This window comes from Panthera pardus, unplaced genomic scaffold (genome assembly GCF_024362965.1).
Source record: "Panthera pardus isolate Hobbes unplaced genomic scaffold, ASM2436296v1 HiC_scaffold_18, whole genome shotgun sequence".
Lineage (NCBI taxonomy): Eukaryota > Metazoa > Chordata > Mammalia > Carnivora > Felidae > Panthera > Panthera pardus.
The window spans coordinates 3,824,991-3,847,409 of NW_026526743.1; the positions used below are offsets into that span (position 1 = coordinate 3,824,991).

At 48.5% G+C, this 22,419-nt stretch overlaps 1 protein-coding gene across 9 annotated transcripts; it reads right to left on the reverse strand.

The window, feature by feature from the left end:
• Positions 1-222: 222 nt before the first annotated feature.
• On the reverse strand, positions 223-21,865 carry LOC109253078 (orphan sodium- and chloride-dependent neurotransmitter transporter NTT5-like). 9 transcript variants are annotated; one of them, XM_019425729.2, is made up of 13 exons: positions 21,621-21,865; positions 21,250-21,529; positions 10,741-11,001; positions 10,407-10,564; positions 10,173-10,299; positions 9,842-10,020; positions 8,645-8,851; positions 8,203-8,441; positions 4,432-4,618; positions 3,810-4,011; positions 3,508-3,667; positions 3,028-3,193; positions 223-935 (listed from the first exon to the last, which is right to left on the reverse strand). In XM_019425729.2, exons 3-13 carry the CDS (start codon positions 10,961-10,963, stop codon positions 855-857), a joined length of 1,929 nt encoding a protein of 642 aa, XP_019281274.2. In that variant the 5' UTR covers positions 10,964-11,001; positions 21,250-21,529; positions 21,621-21,865; the 3' UTR covers positions 223-854. The 9 variants fall into 9 exon arrangements, with proteins under 9 accessions (XP_019281274.2, XP_019281272.2, XP_019281268.2 ...); XM_019425727.2 differs by lacking the exon at positions 223-935 and adding an exon at positions 1,813-2,468 and having other exon boundaries at positions 21,621-21,863; XM_019425723.2 differs by lacking the exon at positions 223-935 and adding an exon at positions 1,813-2,815 and having other exon boundaries at positions 21,250-21,457; positions 21,621-21,857.
• Between the last annotated feature and the right edge of the window lie 554 nt (positions 21,866-22,419).

Genomic DNA, 22,419 nt, shown 5'->3' on the forward strand with positions numbered 1-22,419 from the left:
AAAGCCAAAAATATTTATTATCTGGTCCTTTATAGGAAAGGTTTGCCGACTCCCGTCTGAGCTGCAGCTACTTGCTGATGCCACGCATGTGGCTTAACTTAGCCAATGTATGGTCATCCAAATCCAGGTTAAAACAACCCCCCTCACCCCTGCTGCAAGACCTCTTCCACCACAGCCGCGCCTCCCCCCCCCCCCCCCCCCCCCCCCCGGCACACAGGTCACCTCAAATGTCCTCGTTTTCGCCTCCATGCTTGTGGAAGCACCCACCTCAGACTGGGGAAGGTAGGTCAAGAAGTGGTTAACCTGGTATGGAAATGAACAAGAAAAGGTTCCCAGACTAGAAACCCGAGGACCTCAATTCTATTTGCACCTGAGTCACTGACTGGTTACTTGATCTCAGAGCAGCTGTTTCTCTTCTCTGAGCCTCCTGCAGTGTCCACTCCCTGGAAGGAGAGGTGCGTGAAGGAGCCCAGCAAAGGGCCCGTCTGTTGCCTTGTCTAAGTGCTAACAGAGGCCTGGGGGCTTCTGAGATCCCAGAGGACCTGGGACGGCGTCCTCCATGCGGGGACTTCTCACCCCACAACCTCGCACAAAAAAAAACACCTTCTTGCTAGAGCCCTACGTGGGTTAAGATGCATCATCTACACTGGCTTTTACCTTACCCCGCCGGACTCTTGGCATACCTGGCCTGGGGTGGCCGGCCCTGGCTCGGAGAGGGGAAGAGACTCGGAGAGGGTGAGAGAGGGTACGGGGACCAGGCCCTCTCCACCCAGCTCGTTTCCTGAGCCATGTCATCCCAGACCCAGGGTCCCTAGAGAGCAAGGGAGGAGGCAGGAAGGCAGGAGGGGTGAGTCTTAGACACAAGGAAGGGCCTGTGAGCTTCTGCCTCTGCCTTTTCCGGGGCTCTTCAAATCAGGTTGTAGAAGCCATTTACACTGGAGATGCAGGAGGAAAAATTTAGATTTTTTTCAACCAAAATAAGCAAGACAAAGCTTTGCCAATATTAAGTATGTAGAATGACAGCAGGTCACAAGTAGATTTCTTACATATGTTGGGAATATTTTCTCAAAAGGTTGTCATGGATAGGGGAGTGTGATAAAGAATGTTTAGAGGCCTCTGAGGTAAATAGAAGGTATGAATGGGCAGGCAGGCACTTGGGAGGTGATTGGGAACCAGAGAGGGTGGTGATGGGACCTTGATGCCCAAGGTCATGACCTCTGGGGATGGGGAGTTACCCAGGAAGTCCCTAAGAGGTGTGGCTTCTAGAAGGTGCCTCCCCCCACCCCCCAGGTGCCTTCACTCCATCTGATATTCAAAGAGGTAGGGTGGTGCCACTTATCCCCGCAGACAAACCTAGTAAGCTCTATGTTCTTTCTCTAAGACTCCTGGGTCCTGAGCCCACAGAATCCAGGTGACCTCCCTCCCAGCGCCCAAGTGGGTGACCGACCACCCCACGTGAGAACAAAGCATGATAGCTAGAGAGGACCTACCTGCCAGGTGCTGTTCTAGGCATGCTACCCTCTTGGTAGATGATAACTATAAGACATTTAGTATGGTCACCCAACTACCAAGTTAGGTTTAAGGGTTAACACACTTTCTAGATTGAGTGATACTGATTGCTGCAAAGTTCCCCAATGGTTTGGCTCAACTCCAGAACAAGGAGGAGTCTAGAAACTCAGTATCTGTGTCCCAAAGGGAATGGGAGATTGGAATCACCAGATGGGACACTCAGTTCACCAGAGGTTGGAGATCTGGACGATATGTGTGTAGAAGGAGGCTGATGGAAAGAACACTGTGCCCACAGCCTGTGCGCGGGGTCTCAGTGGATCAATTTATTGACTCAGCTTTGTTATCCCAGCCCCGTTCTGAGAGAGCAGCCCTGGAGGCATTAGCTACCCCAGTGTTCCAGGTTGGTGGTCGAGTTTGGGGTTTGGAGAGAACACTGTCTGTCTCCATGATAACTGGGAAGGCTGGATCCCGGAAAGTGCCTCGAGGCCCATCTCCATCATGCCAACATGATGCTCCCTCCTCACAGGGAGAAAGGAGGCCCTAGGTGCAGCCCTGTGAATGGCTGAGTTGATTTCTTCTGAATTCTCCAACCCCAGAGCAGAGTGTTCCACTTAGCAGAATCGGTATTATTCCAGGAGAGGAAGGCGCTCCTGAGTTGTCCGTTTCCTCCCAAGGCCAACTGAGTGATGTCAGTGGTTGCTAGGCAAAATTTCCATGTGTCCCTCTCCCTACTTCCCGACAGGACCGATTATTTCTGTAGCAAGGTGGACGCTAATGCCAGATTTGGAAAAATGGGTGGTGTCACCAGTTATTGAACAGAGTCCTAATTTTCTTCCTGGGTCTCCCTGCTCTTGTCACTGTTGTCTGTGGTTACTGAGGCCGGGCTCACCTGCCTTGAAACGGGAGTGCTGGCATTCCTCATGGACAGCGCAGATGTCAGGGATGAAATGACAGGCAGGCTGAACCAGGAAGAGCTCTGGTTGTACTCACTCAAGGGCAGGCTGAACCTCCATAAGGAGCTCAGGTTCAGCCTCCTAATCAAGGGTGGGTTGACTTTTCTAGATGAGCATTCAGTGTCTGTCTTCTGGGACGTCACCAGTTGGTGTCTGGGGTACTGCAACGACTTGGGGGGCACCAAGGGCATCTTTTTGGACTGTAGCTTTTCAAAGGGATCAGAAGCAATGTGGTCCTCGAGGTGCCACCAGTGGTGGAGTGGCTGCACTGGGATTGGCAGAAAGGTGAGGATGCTGAGGAAGGTGACCCAGCTCAGGGTGCTCTGCAGGTAGGGCTGTTTTACTTCCTGGCTCTGGAGGCCGAAAGAAGGGAGCAGCGTGGGAGGAAGTGGGGGGGGGGGGTTCAATCCCTGCGATGCTGGGGATTCCACTCCCCAGGGACTGGGAAGCTGGCTAAAGGTTCCCTGGGGATGGAAGGAGCCCAGACCTCGGGTCTCCGTGGAGTGGGAGATGAGATGAACGGGGCCCGGAGTGGTGGTGAGAGGCCAGGGTAGGGGGACCTCACCATACTGCTGTTCCAGGCGATGTAGTAGGACGGTACCCTCCGGTGGAGCTGCGTGAGGCAGATGGTGAAGAGGGCCAGCAGCCCAGGCAGGGTCACGTAGCGCCACAGGAAAGTGAAGAAGGACCACAGCAGGTGGCCCAGCTTACTGAACATTTCTTCCCTGAACCTGGGGAGGGAACAACAGGCGTAGATGTCTGGGTAGGAGCCCTCCTCTGGCAGCCGGCACCCGAGCGCTTGGGAGCGGTTCTCTCACTGGCTGCCAAGTCCTGCTGGGCCCTCGCTGAGGACGGGAACCTGCATGCGTGTAGTGCTCCAACCCTCTGCCTTCAGACTGTCCCCTATGGCCCCTGGTTCCTGACTGCTCCTTGTGCCTGTACCCCGCCAGCCGCTGGCTGGGCCCCCCTGCTGTGGGATGGACAAAGGGAGCAGAGACCTGGGGTGGGTCCCTGGCTGGATGGGCCCCCGGGGCTTGGACGTCACCTCCTGGCTCCATAGATCCAGGCCAGGGCCACATTCTGGAAGGCCACAATGACGATGAGGGTGAGCGGGACCAGGCAGTCATCAAACAAGGACATTATGTAGCTGCCAGCATGGCTGGTGAAGACGAGGCTGCCCAGAAAACCTCCCAAGCAGATGAGCACTGTGACAAAGGCAGGTTTGGCCACACTGAGGTCTATGCGCAGGGCTGGGCTAGGGGTCAAAGTGAGCTCTACAGATTGGGGTGGCCTAGGGAGAGGGGGGCAGCAGGGCAGGGTCTTTGCTAGGCCGAGCACCCACAGTACCTGAGAGCAGCTTGGGATACCTCCTGAAGAGGGAGAAGGAGGTCTGGAGGGGACAGACAATGCCTTCCAAGATGCTCATCAAGGTGCTCAGCCCCATGATGACCAAGGCCAAGAAGAAGAGGATGGCCCAGAGAGAGGCGCCAGGGAACAGCGAGATGGCTTGGGAGAAAGCTGCGAATGCCAGGCCAGGGCCCTCCATGAACTGTGGGGGAGAAGAGCTCTCAGGCAGTGGTGGGTCTGGATTGGGGGGGGGGGGGGGGGAAATGGTGCAGTGATCGATTAGCAATGTCTGTCTCGGACAGAGGAAAGAGGCAGAGAGTGGTGGGCAGACGGCAGAAGGCTGAGTGTTTGCCCTGCTTGCTTTCCTGAGCTGTGTGAGCTTCACCTCTTTAGGCCGCAGTTTCCTCCTCTAACAAACTGGGCTCCTAGGGTTGATGTGAGGATTAAAGTCAAGTGACCACTTAGCGAAGACCCTAGTGCACAGGTAACGGTGGTGGAAACTTGATTATAACTGCCACCTTCCTCTGAAGATGCATGGGTGGCCCATGAGGCTCCTGGGAAATGCATTTCCCAGTGTCCTGTGGGGCCTCTGGGAAGCACCCTCCCACCCCCACAAACACACCTTATCCTTCTGGGTCATGATGCTGCAGGATGGGGAGAAGTGGATGACCGGGTACTGGAGGTGTTGAGGGAGATTGCTGATCCAGTCTAGGTAGTCCAGGGCGGGCAGGAGGAGGATGTCTTCCGGGGGCTTGGCATCCTGAGGCAGCACCCCCTTTTTTATCAGGCTTATCAATTTTGAGACACTCCTGAACGGGAAAAGCAAAGGAAATGTGGTGAGCAGTCTGGCCCCTCTGCTGCCTGAGAGGAAAGTGAATTGTGCAAGAGGAGTTCAGCCGAGTAACAAGGGCAAATAGACAGGGGCTGGAAGTGAATCAGGTGGACTTGGCAGGGGAGTTGCGCTGGGGAGTCCCCGAAGGGGCAGAAGACTCTAGATTTGTTGTAGCTAGGACTCCTCAGTGTTACGGGTTGAAGTGTGCCCCCCACTAAATTCATATGTTCAAGTCCTAAGGCCCACTACCTCAGAATGTGACCTTGTTTGGAAAGAGGGTTGTTACAGAAGTAATTGAAGATGAGGTCATACTGGCCCCTAATCCAGTAGGACTGGTGTCCTAATAAAAAGGGGGATATTTAGGGGCACCTGGGTGGTTCAGTCAGTTAAGGATTGGACTTCGGCTCAGGTCATGATCTTGTGGTTCATGAGTTCAAGCCCCACATGATATTCTGTGCTGACAGCTCAGAGCCTGCAGCCTGCTCCAGATTCTGTGTGTCCCTCTGTCTCTGCCCCTCTCCTGCTCATGCGCTCTCTCAAAAATAAACATTAAAAAATATTAATAGGGGCGCCTGGGTGGCTCGGTTGGGTGTCCGACTTCGGCTCAGATCATGATCTCGTGGTTCATGGGTTTGGGCCCCATGTCGGGCTCTGTGCTGACAGCTCAGAGCCTGGAGCCTGTTTCAGGTTCTGTGTCTCCCTCTTTCTCTGCCCCTCCCCCACTCATGCTCTGTCTCCGTCTCAAAAATAAACATTAAAAAATATACATTAATTAAAAAACCCAGTTCATTCATTTTAATTGGCAGATAGTATTCCATTCATTGAATGACTATACTAAGATTTGTTATCTACTCACCTCCTAGCAGACATTTGGATTGTTTGCAGTTTCGGCCATTATACCTCTCCTCCCACAACTCCAATTAAACATAGATTAATCTTGGGGCGCCTGGGTGGCTCGGTTGGTTAAGTGTCCGACTTGATTTTGGCTCAGGTCATCTCATGGTTCATGAGATTGAGCCGTTCATCGGGCTCTGCACTGACAGCACGGAGCCTGCTTGGGATTCTGTCTCTCTCTCTTTCTGCCCCTCCCCCGCTTGCTCTCTCTTTCAGAACAAATAAAAAATAAACTAACCCTCCCCCCCACATATATTAGTCCTATAGGTCACTGAAGGTCTTCTTCAGTTTTTTCGTTCTTTTTTTCCTCTTTGTTTCACTTTGTAGAACTTCTATTTACCTGTCCTCAAATTAACTGATCCTTTATTCTGCTGGATGAATACTAAATACATCCAGTGAAACTTTGTTTTCATCGACTTTGAGTTCTATAATTTCCATGTGGTTCTTTGTTAGATTTTCCATATCTTTCTAAAATACCTCCACTGCTTCCATTTTACTCATCTTTTCTATGCAATCCCTTAACATATTTATAATCGTTGTTTTAAAGGTCTTGTCTGCTCATTCTAATGTCTTGATGATCTTTGGGTCTTCTTTTTTTTTCTCTTGGCTATGGATTCTATTTTCCTGGGTTTTGGAATGTCTCGAGAGTGTTCAATTCCATGTGGGGCGTTGTAGATAGAACAACAAAGGAGGAAGGTCTGTGATCTGTTTTATTTTGCGAAATCTCGATAAATTTAAGACTTTTATTCCAACAGGCAGCTAAGAGTTAGGGCTATTTAGTTAGTTTTCTAAGCGTTGAGGCGAGCTGGGGTGGGTGACAGTTTTCATTAGTTTTTTCTCTGCCTTCAAATGGGATTAAGGAGGGCTCACGTTGCCCTCAGGCCATGCCCCCAACTTCCTGCACACTGCCCTTCCCCCCCACCATGAGGACTAGTATCTTTGATGTTGTCATTATTTGGGTTGAAGTGGGCCGGATAGTAGCTGTAGATGTTTTGGGTTTGTCTTCGCACACAGCTCCAGTGGGGCCACAGGTCCTGAAACCACAGGACTAGGCGGAGCTCCTCTGCTTGCTCCCTTGTCTCCCTTGCACTTCTGCCTCTTCTCCAAAAACCTTTCCTGGGAATAGAGAGGCAAACCGTTGGGTCCAGTGGTGTATTTCCTTCTTGGGGGCTCGTTGCGATTCCAACACCTGCTGGCAGCCCATACTGTTATTAAATGCTTGCACGGTTTCTCCTTGTCAGTGCAAAGTCTCTCCATCCGTGACAGGCCTGTGCCTCCAGCCACATGCACCCACCCGAGGAGCCACTTACCCCCAGATATGAAGGCATTCGTGGCTCTTTGCTCATGTACGATGAACTCATTACTCTCCTGGCTTTATTTAGTTCATGAGGGCTCCTTTGTGTCTACTGCTCTTCAGTAACATTATAGGAAAGTATTATTTTTATTTTATCCATTTTTAAAATTGCTGGTACCAAGGAAGCATGGACTTTTGTATCCTTCAACATCCTAACTGGAAGAGAAATCCCACCTTGGAGATTTTTTTTTTTTTTTTTTACATTTATTTATTTTTGAGAAACAGAGTGAGACAAAGCGTTGAGTGGGGAGAGGCAGAGAGAGGAGACACAGAATCTGAAGCAGGCTCCAGGCTCTGAGCAAGCGGTCAGCACAGAGCCTGATGCGGGGCTCGAACCCATAAACTGTGAGATCATGACCTGAGCCGAAGTCGGATGCTCAACCGACTGAGCCACCCAGGCGCCCCGGAGATTTTTTTTTTTTATAAAATTTTTTTAATGTTTGTTTATTTTTGAGAGAGAGAGGGAGAGAGAGAGCAGGGGAGGGGCAGAGACACAGAATCCAAGACAGGCTCCAGGCTCTGAGCTACCAGCACAGAGCCCAATGTGGGGCTCGAACTCATGAACCGTGAGATCATGACTTGAGCTGAAGTCAGATGCTTAACCTACGAGCCACCCGGGCATCCCCCACCTTGGACATTTAAAAAAAAAAAAAAATCCCAATGCCTGAAGGCATCCCAGACCAAGTAAATCAGAATCGCTGGAAGTGAGACTCAGGTGTAAGTGTTTTCTAAGGTTCCCCAAATGATTCCAATATGTAGCCTAGGCCAGTAACCTTTGATTGTGGCCCAGGATGCTGTACAACCTCTGCGAGTTAAAGAATTGATTTTGAAGTCTTCTTTACACCAAATACAATTTATGGAAACCTTTGGACAGTCCTGTCTCTGGGCCTATTTTCTTATCTATAAAGTGGTGGATATTAGAACAGTATCATTTGGGGGCACCCGGGTGGTTCAGTTGGTGGAGCGTCCGATGCTTGGTTTCAGCTTCGGTCATGATCTCACAGTTTGTGGGATTGAGTCCCACTTCAGGCTCAGTGCTAACAGCGCAGACCCTGCTTGGGATTCTCCTTCCCTCTCTCTCTGTCCCTTCCCCCCACCCCCACCCCCAAATAAATAAACATTAAAAAAAGTTTTTAGAATATTATCATTTGGCAGCTTTCTCTGAGAATGTGATATGATGATGACTATGATAACTGTTGCTGTTATTGTTATTATTATTGGAGAGGCCAGAGCGTGAAGGCCCATGAGGCTGGGGGATTGCTAAGGTGGAGGGAGGGACCTCCTGTTGGACCTGCAAGGCTGTAATTACTCACTTCTCAACACAGGTGTGGCCGCTGGTGGTGGCCCAGAACTCCAGCACTATAAAGATGATGGATGTGAGCAGCAATGAGGTCACCAGGTTGACCAGGGCCACCAAGGAGGCCACCTGGATGTAGCTGTTGCCTCCAGCCTTGGAGGAGAAGTTGATGGTGGTGCCCAGGCCCAGGCCTAAGGAATAAACCACATGGCCTCCTGCCTGACGCCAGAGGTCCAGCGAGGCCCAGGATGAGAGCTGTGGATGGGGTTGGGAGAGAGAGACGTTTGGGGGTGAGCCTGAGGGTAGACCCGTCGGTGAGCTGGAAGAAGGGCAAGCTGGGCTGGGGAGCAGAGGGATGAGGGGCGGGCTGGGGGCCTTAGGAAAGGTGTCTGAGAAGAAGAGTCAGAGAAGGCCTGGGGAGCTGTGGGAGGGAGGAGGTGTGGAGTCCCCAGCCTCACCTCTGTGGTCACCATACGTCTGAGGCTGGCAACTGCACCTTCCAAGAAGAGACTTCGGATGAGGAAGCAGAGGAGGACGATGTAGAGGAGGAATACCGAAAAAATCAGGATCTGGCCAGGTGGGTCAAGACAGAAACCAGAAGTCAGGAGAAGTGGGGAGGAGGGGCAGGCGGAGGCAAGCATTACAGGGAGCACAGGTCGGCAGGCCTAGAGAGAGGGAGATAAGCTGGGCTGAGCCGGGTGAAGGTGGCCTGGCTGTGACATGAGGGAGCTGTCAGAGGATTATCCTTAGGAGACGGTGATGTTGTTTTGGGGGAAGAATCTACCAATAAGCTGCTCAGAGGTGAGGGGTGAGACACCAAGTAGAGATGGCATTTATGTGGTAGGGCAGCTGGACATTATCATCTGCCTGGGTTTTATGGTCTTGGCGTGAGTTAACCGCATGGGACAATGTCACCGGTGAAGACAGAGGAAAAGCAACCGAGGAGAGACTTTGGGAGAGTAACACGGTCAGTGGGAATTTTGAAGTATTTCTGGTTCTTTCCACTCTGGGAGAGGAAGGCAGGCCCCCTCCCTCCATGTGCCCCTACTGAGCCTTTAGTAAAATCTGCTTTATCTCGAAGGCTGTGGAGAGATGGCTCCAGGGACACATGGGGTGGAAACCGACTGCATGAACTGTTTCGGGGGCCAGAAGCTGCGGGTAAGGTTAACTGAAGTGACCTAATAAACACACCAGAATAAATTTTCCACGTAAGGAGAAGATGATCCAGGTGGCAGGGGCGTGGGCTGGAAGTATGGGTTGGAATAAAATGGAAGACTCTGGAAAGGAACTGGTAGCCAACTGGCCCCTTCAGGGATTAACAGGCCCTGTCAATATGCGGGCAGGCACAGGGTGCAAGGTTCAAGGGGCGAGGCTGTGGTCTGCTCTAGAAGGTCTCCACTGCTGTGACCTGGGGGTGAGGCATGGGGAAGAGTGGGTACCAGGCGCTCCTTCCCGCAGTGGGTGGGACAGGGGCAGTTCTTTGTGACAGGAGGGGTTGATGCTGCTGCTTTGGGGAGCCCTGGATGGCAGAGCCTGTCCTCTGGGAGTGGGGGAGGGTCTTGGGGATTAGAGAAGAGAGGTCGGCAGGAAGGAGTGGGATGGTGTCCGGCCGGATTGTGGCGGGGTCGGTGGGGGGGTAGGGGGGGGTGGCTTACCTGCATTGAAATCTTCAGCCCTGTGATCATGGTTAAGAAGAGGAGGAACCAGGCTGCGAAGATGCCCAGTGTGAGGTGCAGGACGAGGGCATCGACCCCTTCCTCAATGTGGCCTGAGGCGCTCAGGGTGGTGTGGTACCAGAAGTACTGGTGGGACACAGTCCGAAGGCAAGAGAGGTCTGGGGGGGGACCCAGGTGCTTAGGCACCACCTCACTAGGTGCCTGTCCCCCGCTCTTCACTTCCTCCCCCGTGGGTCTCACTGCCTCTCTCCCGCTCCTTGGTGCCCTTGCCTCCCTTGGCCCTGCCGGCCTCCCCTCTCCCTCTCCTCACCAGTGACATTGGTGGTCTTCACCAGTGGGCACTGGTTCCAGGGCAGGGAGTTATCAAAGGAGTTGGCCAGGTAGGAGAGGCTCCAGGTGATGATGACGCTATTATACAAGCTCATCAAGATGCACACCTAGGGGTGGACACAGTGGGCCTGAGGGACGGGATGGACAGAGACGGGGGGCCTGGAGACCACAAGGGGTGACTTGGGGATGCCTCTTGCCCGGGCCCCTCATTCACCAATATGCTAGCGTATCCTATGCCGCCCAGCCAGGGGACGAGCTGCTTCCAGACCCGGATGTTGTCCACACGCAGCCAATGCCCCATGATCATCTCCATGTACAGGAGGGGAATCCCAAACGAGAGGAGCATGAAGAAGTACATCAGGATAAAGCTGCCTGGAGAAGGGAGCCAGGCGCTGTGCTCAGGCAGCCTGGAGTCCCGGCCCCCCTCCTCTTTATCCCCTAGAAGTCTGGGTGAACCTCCAGGTGTCTCCTCCCCCAGGACCCGGGAGTCTGGGCTTCAAGACTTAAAACTCCTTCCCCAAACTCAAGACCCAGGTCCTTGGCCTTACCTCCTCCGTTCCGCTGACACAGGTAAGGGAAACGCCATATGCTACCCAGCCCAATGGAGAAAGCGACCTGCATTAAGATATCCTCGGTTCTTTTAGTCTCAGCAAAGTAGTTTTGGGTCTTGGTGGCCAGAATCTCCTTGGCTGTGAGCTTCCCGGACAGGAAGGAGGAAGTTCTGGGTCCCTTGGGAGCCTCTTCCTCTGATATTTCTTCAAGGGACTCCATGACTTTCTTCTTTCAGGCCAGCTAACTCCTGACGGAATCTTGGGGTCATCAAAAATAGCAGACTTTACGGGCTATGTCTCAGACACTGAAACTTCATGCCGGCAGGGTTTCAGGGCAACAAAGGGCCACAATTTACCTCTTGGCCCTTCTCACTAGTGGACTTTGGGCAAATAATTTCATCACCTCGAGACTCGGTTGTTGTTGTTTTTTTTTCTCTCATCTTACAAGCTAGATGAATTTCAAAATATTTAGTAATGTTATGGTGTGAGCACCAATCAGAATGAACCAGCCATAGCCCCTGGAATGTCAGCTGAACATTAGCCCCATCTGGGGGCACCTGGGTGGCTCAGTCGCTTAAGCGTCTGACTCTTCATTTTGGCTCAGGTCGTGATCTCACAGTTTGTGAATTCAAGCCCCACGTGGCTCCACGCTGACAATGTGGAGCCTGCTTGGAATTGTCTCTCTCCCCCCTCTCTACCCCTTCCCTGCTCAAGCTCATGCTCTGTCTCTCAAAATAAATCAATAAACTTTAAAAAACTTAGTTAAAAAAAAATCAGCCCCATCTGAAAGGATTAAAAATGACATAGTGGATATTGAGTGCCAAGGACACAGTAAAGACTCAAGAAACTCAGGTTTCTTTCCTTTCTCCTTCTAGTCTACTTGGCCCAGCTAATGCATGTGGGCTTCTAGGCCAGCGGTTTTCCAACCTGTGTATCCCAACCATTTGAGGAGCTCTCAAAAACCTCCAGACTCCTGCCTTTCATTCTCCAAGCCTCACTCTTCCAGATTCTGATTCAAGAGATCTAAGGTGGGGTATAGAGATTGGTGGAATTAAAGAGCTTCCTTGGGGTTCTATTTCTGGAAAGGCAGCAAGATGGCGGGGGTGGGGGGGGGTGGGGAGGGGAGCAGTGAGTTTCTGTGGACCCATCCCCTAGTGAAACAAACACAGCCTGTGAACATTACCAAGAAAGAAAACATTCAAGGACTCTGGAAAATGTCTTCAGGGCACACAGCAAACGTTTAGTCAGGAAAATCTACTAAAACTCACCATGAACAGGGAGAGTCTGTGGCATGTGACCCACAGCCTGCTCCCTCCCTCCTCACTCCCGGCCCAGTGCTGTGGAAACTGCACAGGGTTCCCTCTCTCCCCAGTTCCCACTCAGAGGCTACAGGCACCTTCCCAGGAGGGGCAGATCACCAGCGTTTGTCATTCCTTTTTGGCGACACGTGGCAGAGACGAAATTCCAGGCAAGTGTGTGGTATAAAGGTCCGGAGCCCCTTTCTTCCACTCTGCCCTCATTTGTGGCCCGACAAGTGGAGAATACTGGGGGCCCTGGTCACCCCCTTGCCCCAGCTCATTGGTGAGGTGGAGGTTCTATGTCAGGAGGGGCAACTCAGTAAGACCAGAGGTTAATGCTCCACGTGGCACCCTGCTCCAAAAGCACTCAGAGAGAAGCAGGCCTCTGTTCCCATCCAGCTCTGAAGATCTTGTCCTGGGAGAGAGACAGGCCTTCAGAACAAATGGGCCCAGAAGCTCTTCCCAAAGAAACGGACTTTATTTGAAACGGGGTGTGAAGAAGTTTAAGCCTGAGGGCACACTCAAAATCAGTAAATTTAGGCCAGGAATACACTAGAGAGAACGGAGGAAAGAGACAGCTAAGAAGATCCCTCCTGGCGTCAGAACACACGTCAAACACTGAGTTCAAAAACTTACTGCCGTAAAAAAGCCTGAATTTAACTGGATTAGATTGTGGAACAATTTATGCGTCAGCCACTGTCAAAAGCAATACAGCAATCAGCCGGGAATTCGTGGATCCCCGAATTATTTCAAGAATGAAGATGGAATAAAGACAAAACTTCAGAGAGTGCTCTCACCAGAAGCCCTCAACTCCAGGAAATAAGACGGAGGATTCTTCCATAAGAGGGAAAGTTATCTTTTTAAAAAAAATGTTTATTTCTGAGAGCGGGGGAGGGGCAGAGAGCGAGGGGGACAGAGAATCCAAAGTGGGCTCTGGGCTGTGAGCACAGAGCCCGATGCAGGGTTCAAACCCACAAACTGTGAGCCAAAGAGGGACACTCGACCGATTGAGCCACCCAGGCGCTCCAAGAGAGGAAATTATCCTCGATGGAAGGTCAGACATGCAGAAAGGAATCAGGAGTAATGGAAATGCAAATATGGGGATGGAACTGAGACTGCACAAAAAGTAATCGTAACATCTTGTTTGGTTTTAATTAAGCAAAGAGGAAGAATTGCACCACAGTGAAGATAAGGAGGGTGGTTAGTGGAATTTAATTGTTGTAAGTACTTTTTATTGTCTGGGAAGAGGATAAAAGTCCTGAGACCAGCGATGCAAGCCCCCCCCAGACCCCACAATTTAGACATGGGGCTCTCAGCTGCTTCTGACCAGAGTCACGTAGCCCTTAGCTACTGTTAAAGAAACTGCCTCAGGAAATGAGTTGCCTCCTGAAAAGTCTGTGGGATGCTGTTCTGCCGGACGTAACAAGTCTAAGGTGCCGCGTTCGCAAGAAAACATAATAATTTGCGGCTTAGTAGTCACAGGATGTGGAACTTCTGCCTCTGTACTCTAGAGATGACATCACTAATGCAGTCTGCTCAGAATGGTTTATCGGTTCAGGCCCCTAAAGCAGAGCGATGGCCCTGCTCCAGTCACACCCAAACCAGTCAGGAACTTGCCAGAAGGTCAAGATGGTCAAGAAAGGAAATATAGTTGAGCAAATCCTTAATTAGTCAACATGATCTGGGGCGCCTGGGTGGCTCAGTCGGTTAAGTGTCCAACTGTGGCTCAGGTCATGATCTCACAGTTTGTGAGTTCAAGCCCTGTATCGCGCTGTGTGCCGACAGCTCAGAGCCTGGAGCTGCTTCGGATTCTGTGTCTCCCTCTCTCTCTCTGCCCCTCCCCTGCTTGTACTCTCTCTCTCTCTCTCTCTCTCTCTCAAAAATAAACAAAAAATCAGAGTGATCCAAGACCCTGAGACCCTCACCCTGAATTTTCACCCTTTAAACTACCCTCCAACTCCCCCCCCACCACCCCCACTTGGAAGTCATCAGGGAGTTTGGGACTTTTCGGCATTAGCTCCTGGTTCCCCTGGGTGGTAGCCACCCAGTAAATCTTTCTTCACTGCAAAAGCTTGGTGCCGGTTTTTATTTGCTTGCTTAGCATCAGGTGGACGAACTCTCGTTTGGTTCGCTTAGGGTACCGATAAATATTATTTGATAAAATGCTGCATATTTAATATGCAGGGGAACCATTAAAAGAACAGCAAAGAAATGGAACTTCTAAGCTATAAGAGGGGAAAAAAAGACTAATAAAAACAAACCATGCACAAAGAATGCAAGAAGAAGAGAAAAAGTAATCTAGAGTAGATAGGGCAGGTACAAAACACCTAATTAAATGGTAGATTTAAAGTTAAACATTTCAGTATTTGTATTAAATGTAAATGGACTGAATGCTCCAATTACAGATGAAGTTTTCAGACTTAATAAAAACCTGAAATCAGACTAAATGCTGTTAACAAGAGACACCTAAAATGTAAGAATTTGGAATAATTAAAAGTAAAAAGCATGGAAAATAGTATTTCATGAAAACTCTACCCAAAAGAAAGCTTGTATAGCTTTACTAATATATTAATACATAATTTTTACACATTATAGTATTAATGTTTATATGTACTTAATATTTATATATTAAGATGCATTTAATATTTAAAGTAAAGCCTCCAGAGATAAAGAGGGAAATTAAAAATTTTTTTAATGTTTATTTATTTTTGAGAGAGAGATTGAGTGTGAATGGGGGAGGGGCAGAGAGAGAGGGAGACACAGAAGCAAGCTCCAGGCTCTGAGCTGTCAGCACAGAGTCCGACTCGAGGCTCAAACTCACAAACCAGGAGATCATGGCCTGAGCTGAAGTCAGACACCCAAAGGACTGAGCCACCCAGGCGCCCCAAGAGGGAAATTTAATAATGATAAAAAGTTCCCTTTCACTGGGAAGACCTATGCATCCTAAAATGTTATGCATCTTTTTTTTTTTTTTTTTTTTTTTTTTTTGAGAGAGAAAGAGAGAGTGTGAGTAGGGGGAGGGGCAGAGAGAGAGGGAGAGAGAGAATCCAAAGCAGGCTCTGTGCTGTCAGGGACGTGGGGCTCGATCCCACGAACCATGAAATCATGACCTGAGCTGAAATCAAGAATTGGACATTCAACTGACTGAGCCACTCCAGTGCCTCTAAAATGTTATACATTCCTTAATGTGGCCTCAAAATGTAGGAAATTGATAGAATCTACTTATCTTAGGCATAAAAGATAAAGAGCAAAAATTCATTAAGGATATAGAAGACCTGAACAACTTAATTAGCACATTTGACCTAATGAATATATATTTATATGTACACACACACACACACACACACACACAATATTCAACACCTGCAGATTACATACTTTTAAAGAACATGCTAAACAATTACACAAAAAAATCAACCATATTTTCTGTAAAACAAATCTCAACAAATTCCAAAGGATCATAGTCACACAGAGTACACTTCTGACCACACGCAATTAAGCTAGAAATTAACAAAAATTAGTTTAAAGATCCCTATGTTTGGATATTAAGAACTACATTTAAAAATAACCAGTGGTTAAAGAATTGATTATAACAGACATCAGAAAATATTTTGAACAGAATGACAATGAAATATTACATATCAGGGCACCTGGGTGGCTCAGTCGGTTGAGCATCTGACTTCCACTTAGATCATGATCTCATGGTATGTGAATTCTAACCCACACTGGGCTCTCTGCTGACAGTGTGGAGCCTGCTTGGGATTCTTTCTCTTTGCCGCTACCCAACTCGTGCCCTGTCTCAAAATAAATAAACTAAAACATACACACACACACACAATATAACTTCACAACTGTATTGAGTTTATTCCAGTAATACAGGGAAGTTTAGAAGTAAAATGTCAGAGACCCCTGGGTGGTGAGATTGAGCCCTGCACTAGGCTCTGTGCTGACAGTGTGGAGCCTGCTTGGGATTCTCTCTCTCTGCCCCTCCCCTGCTCACGTGCTCTCTCTCTCTCTCTCTCCCTCAAAAATAAATAAACATTTAAAAAAAGAAGTAAAAAATCAATGATAACATAAAAAGGATAAAAATGATACAATCATTTCAATATTTGTGTAAATATTCTACAAAACCCAACAACCATTCCTTTAAAAAAAACAAACTTTGTTTTTTTAAACAAACTGGGGCACCTGGGTTGTTCAGTTGGTTAAGCGTCAGACTCTGGCTCAGGTCATGATCTCATGGTTTGTAGGTTCGAACCCCACATCAGGCTCTGTGCTGACAGCTCAGAGCCTGGAGCCTGCTTCGGATTCTGTGTCTCCCTCTCTCTCTGCCCCTCCCCTGCTCATGCTCTGTCTCTCTCTTATCTCTCAAAAATGAATAAACATTAAAAAAAAAAAAAAAACTTTAGGAAACTAGGAGTAGAAAGGAACATCTGTAATTTCATAGAGGTTATTTACAAAAAAGCTACAGCAAATACTGTACTTAATGATAAAATGTTGAAAGCTTTCCCTTGGAGTTCGGGAATAAGACGAAGATGCCCACCACAGTCCCTTCTAGTCAAACTGGATTTAAAGTCTGGGCTGATTGACAGCATTCATGGTTCTAAGTCTTCAGTTTGTCCTATATCCACTCCCTTTGCAATGTGATTCTGCAGTTCCTCTCACTAACGAGGCCATAATCTACTTCCCTACCCCTTGCATTGGGGCTGGTGTGCCCATTCAGAGCCTTGCTGAAAAAGGCCTTCCTTGTTGCTTCTTGTTCTCTTCATTTTTTTTTTATATTTTTATTTATTTTTGAGGGGGGGGGGTGCAGAGAGAGAGGGAGAGAAAGAGAGAATCCCAAGCAGGCTCCATACTGCCAGCACGGAGCCCTATGTGGGGCTTGAACTCAGAACCGGGAGATCACGACCTGAGCTGAAACCAGTCAGACGCTTAACCGACGGAGCCACCCAGGTGCCCCACTTCTTGCTCTCTTACACTCTTGTCACCACCCTGAGGACATATCTAGGCTAATTTGCTGGAAGACGAGACATGTAAATCTGAGCTGACCACTCCAGCGGTCCCAGCTCAAGCTAGTGTCGAACAGTCAATGGCCAGTCAACTAACTCCCTTACGTATTAGTTGAGCCCACCCTCATGGCTTATGAGGTATAATAATAAATTCTTGTTGTTTTAACTCACTGAATTTTGAAGTAATTTGTTCTGCAGCATTTGGGTGGCAATCGATAATTGGTACAAGGTGCCAGCAAGCGCAACAAGATTTTTTAAAGTGTAAAGTTGGGATGAGAAGTAAAAAATGTCATTATTTACAGATACGATTATGTATGTAAAACATAAAACAGAATCTATAAACACATTATTAGGACCAGCAAGTGAGTCTAGCAAGGTGGCTGGATACAGGGTTAACGGAATACAATAAATAGCATTTCTAGATACCAGCAAGAAATAAATAGGTAATGAAAAAAATTAAGGATGACATTAATAATAAAATTAAGATATTTCAAATGCTTAGGAATAAATCTAACAAAAGAAAGAGGAGACTTCTATACCAAAACCTAAAACAGATTATTAAGAGAAGTAAAAATTTTAAATAAATAGAGATTTCATGTCAACCCAGAGTATCATGGAAATGACAGTATTAAATAATTAGGATGGGAAAATATATATTCATATGGAAACAATGAAATTTGACCATGAGATTAAAAAATGAAAGGCAAATTCATAAAGCTTCTAAAGAAGTTAATAAGAGGGAGTATCTTCATGATCTGTAGGTTGAGAAAGATTTCAGAAACAGGACTTGGAAAACACTAACCATAAGGGAAACAATAAGTAAATTTGAGTTCATTAGAATTCAGAACATCTATTCATCAAGAGGCAGCATTAAAATGTTAAAAGCCACAGAGAAAAAATCTGCCACACGTGTAGCTGAGGGAGGTTTTTTAAAAAAAATCCAGAATCTATAAAAAGCTCCTACAAATTAATAAGAAAAATATAAATAACCCAATAGAAAAATGTTCCAGGAAATGTGGAGACCTTTCACCAAAGTCATCCTCCAAATAAATGGGCAGTGAACAATATATCAGAGGGTTCAAACTATTTAAACAGAAGGGAAATGGTGATTAAAACCACACCGAGGGAGGGGTGCCTAGGTGACTCAGTCAGTTAAGCATCTGACTTCAGGTCAGGGCCCTCGTCAGGCTCTGGTGCTGATAGCTCAGAGCCTGGAGCCTGCTTCGGATTCTGTGTCTCCCTTTCTCTCTCTGTCCCTCCCTGCTCGTGCTTTGTCTCTCAAAAATAAACAAACATTCAAAAAAAATTTTTTTTAATTAAAAAACACATTGAGGGGCCACTTCACACCAGTCAGACTGGTAGAATGGAAAGGCTAAGAACACCAAATATTGATGGATGAGGAGCCATGGGGAATATTAGACACTGCTGGGGGGGAGGGGAATGGAAACTTACAAAATTAGTTTTAGAGATGGGTGGGCCATTACCTATTAAGATTGAAGGTATACAGGGGCGCCTGGGTGGTTCAATCAGTTAAACATCCGACTCTTGATTTAGGCTCAGGTCATGATCCTCACGGTTTGTGAGATCGAGCCCCGAGCGGGACTCTGTGCTGAACGTGGAGCCTGCTTCGGATTCTCTCTTTCCCTCTGTCTCTGCCCCTCTCCAGCTCACACTCCCTCTCCTCTCGCTCTCAAAATAAGCAAATAAACATTAAAAAAAAAAAAAAAGGAAGATATATATATCCCACGAACAGCAATTTCACTGTGTGCAACAGAGCACACATACAGGAATTTCCTTAACAGCACTGTTTGCAACAACCCCAACAGGAAACGATCAGGAAGTTCAACACAGTAGCGTGGATATATATATATGTATAGTGATATCGCCAGTACAAAAGAACACTACACAACAAAGAAAATGAGCTACAGCCACACTTAACAATATGGCTAAATCCCCAAAACTTCATATTCGGTGAAAGAAGCTACATCCTAAAGAATACATATCATATGACTCTGTTTATATCAAAGTCCAAAAACTAAAGTGTTTAGGCATGCACACTGAGGTGGTAAAACCATAAGTGAAAGAAAAGTAGTAATGGTCCTAAGGGTCAGAATGGTGAGTCCCACTGAGAGGCAGAAGGAGTTGGGGTTTGGGAGAGCCTCAAGGGAATATTCGGAGGATATAGGCGATGTTCTTTTTCTGACCAGGATGGTTGGGGTATTTGCTTGAGAATAGATCATTGAGCTGAACATTTCAGTTTTGTGGACTTCCGTGAATATGTACGATATTTTATAATAAAAAAGAGGTATATGGTATGTAAGAACATAACAGAGTCTCCAAAACACACTTCTGGGTGAAAAGTCACAGAATATCAAATGTTTGATACCATTTATGTAAAAAGAGAATCCATATAAAGAAGACGTCACGTTTCTAAGTGTTCATACACATGCCTGTAAATGCACAGAGGACTCTTTCTCACATAACACCCTCCCTTCTGCCCCTTCCCATCCTCCCTCATCCAGATAACTTCAACTCATCACCGATGTCTCCTCTCAGATCTAACTTCCTCCAGGAAGCCAGCCTTGATCACCTTTGCCAGAGGTCTCTTGAGATTTTAATACACCTTACACCTAAACACCCTTTCTCGTGCCTAGTGCAATGCCCCCAGTAGCCCCTCTTGGGGATGTCCTGATTAAAATGCTTCCAACAGGGCTGGGTGGCTCAGTCAGTTAAGTGTCTGATTCTTGATACTGGCTCAGATCACGATCTCACGGTCGTAAGATGGAGCCCGCCATCGGGATCTGCGCTAACAGCTCGGAGCCTGCTTGGGATTCTCTCTTTTTCCCCTCTCTCTCTGCCCCTCCCCCACTCACGCTGTCTCTGTCTCTCTCAAAATAAATAAATAAACTTAAAAAAAATAACACAACTCTTCCACAAACCGTTGAAATCTGGAAATGTTGCTATTTTGGTAGTCGGATCGCATCTCCCAGGCTTTTCCTCTTATTAGAACAGCCCTTTGTCAGGTGACCAGTTTCCAGTTAGAGGTTGGAAAGTGTGTGGCCCCTCTCCCACCCCACCCATTCAAGAGCCCACTGCACAGACTCCAGCCTGAGGGGCAGCCAGTCACCCTGCCCTGCAAATGCCTCTCAGCTCCTCTGTGGGCAGTACTGGCACCAGCATTCGCTTCCAGGGCAGCACACGGTCTGGCTCAGTTCAACCTGGTGACTTTAGAAGATGGCTTAGGGTTGTTGCTATTTGTAAGGCAGGCCATCTGCCTCTTCTTGCTTAAGTTTGAGGTTTTAGTTTAACTAGGTGCAACGTCTATACAGTCTTAAAAAATACCATGATTTAAAATGTTTGCTCCCGGGGCACCTGGGTGGCTCAGGCAGTTAAAGCATCCGACTTCGGCTCAGGTCATGATCTCACCGTTTGTTAAGTTCGAGCCGTATGTTGGGCTCTGTGCCGACAGCTCAGAGCCTGGAGCCTGCTTCAGATTCTGTGCCTCCCTCTCTCTCTACCCCTCCCCCCTTGTACTCTGTCTCCCTCTCTCTTTCAAAAATAAACAAACATTTAGAAATAAAATAAAATGTTTGCTCCCTTTAGTTCTTTCTTTCTTTTTCTTTTGGAGGCACTGTTGGGATTCCCTTTAGGTTTTAGAAGGAGGCACAGCCAATTTTATAAATTGGGTATTATTATAGTATATGTATATATGAATATGTTATGCATGTGTATTTCTTACAAACTGGATATTACTATATATTATGTATTGGATAATGTTAAATGCAGCATACAGCACATAAATATATATTAACATATACTCTATGAATATGTGTATTACTTGCAAATTGGACATAATATTGGAGATTATATATATACATCCACTTTATCAGGAGTGTTTTCCTATGTGATATTCTTTACGAATATGATTTTTAATGGGTACTTATTCCAGCATCATTATATAAACCTGACCAAATCTATCATTTGCTTAAATCTTCCTGAGGGGACTCAGTCCTGTTTAGGTCAGCACCCAGGGACCCTCCTGAATGGCCCGGTGCTTCCAGCTCCTCCCAGCCCCCACCCGCAGCTGCAGCCACCACTGTCACCCCATCAAGGCTGCCTGCAATTCACTCTGCTGCCAATGCTTCTTCTGCCTTCACACCCCCTCCCCCGCCAGAGGGGTCAGCCCAGGTAGCACTTGCCTGGGATAGTTGTCTTTGTCACCAGTCCGGCCCCGCCTGGATATGGGAACTCCGTCTTTCTGGGCTTCCCCCTGCTCTGTCTACTCTCCGCCAGGCTCTCAGAGAATCAAAGGAGCGACAAGCAGTCTGAAGACCAGGCAGGAAACTCTTCGATCCAGATGCGAGAGTCCCAGGAGTCCACCTCGGAGCCGGTCAGTGAAGGATGTGCCTACAGCATCCCAACCCCACAGACTCAGCCCAGGTGACCTGCTGGGGAAAGTTGGTGTCCCCCATCGGTGACCTGAGGAGGGAGAGAGAGAAAGGGGGAGGGGAGGGGAGGTGGGATGGGGAGGGAGGAAGGGGCAAGACGTGCCACCAGACTTCCGCTCTACCTGCTGGCCTTTACTACTCTGCCTCTCGGTGTCTGGTGTCCAACCCTCCCCTCCCAGACTCAGGGCATCCTGGATCCCTAAATTCCTGGAGAGAAAGGGAGATTAGGAGGGGAGGCTGGGTGGTCTACATCCAGAGGCGGTGGGGGGTGGTGGCCGGGGAAACAAGATGGCTGGCGCCCCGAGAGGTTAGGAGCTGGGGGCTAGGGCCACTGCACCCCCCTTTACCCGCCACTGACGCGCGAGTCTGGAGAAGACCGGTCGCTTCTGTGGGCGTGGCGAGGCAGGGGGGGCTGCCTGGGCGCGCGACAAAGGTCGGAGTTTCTGCGGGGAACCACCGCTATTGGGGCCAGCGGTGATTTTAATATTTCGCTGCAGCCATAAGGCGATTTAGGCAATTCACCCTGGAGATGCTCACAACTGAGCCCAGCCCCTAGGCGTGCCTGCCCCTGTTGATTCATTCTTCTGGGCTTCGGGTCCATAGCCCACATCCCATTGCCTGCGTCTGGGCCCCATCACTCTGCAGAGTGACGCCTGCCCCGCGGTTTCGCGGGCAGAAACCCGACGATCTGAGTACTTAAGTGTGAAGCGAGAACCAGCGGTTCTCCCCACCCCACCTCCATCCCTTACTCCTTGGAGCATCATCTCTCCAAGCTTATTCTTCGGGTTAGAGCCCAGATTCGGCCTTGCAGTGGGCGGAGTGATGTCACCGGTTGCCAGGCAGATTTCGTCTGGCTGGTAGACTTCATGGTTAACACATTTTGCGGACGGAGGTAAGGGGAGAGCCAAGATAGGAACCGAG

Bases quoted from the DNA above. Each gene is read 5' to 3' on its own strand.
- LOC109253078 (XM_019425723.2), bottom strand. From the start codon at position 10,963: ATGGAGTCCCTTGAAGAAATATCAGAGGAAGAGGCTCCCAAGGGACCC. The intron at 4,619-8,202 runs GTGAGTAATTAC...TTTCCCGTTCAG, and splicing joins GGCCACACCTGTGTTGAGAA to GAGTGTCTCAAAATTGATAA. The intron at 3,668-3,809 runs GTACTGTGGGTG...CCTTTGTCACAG, and splicing joins GTATCCCAAGCTGCTCTCAG to TGCTCATCTGCTTGGGAGGT.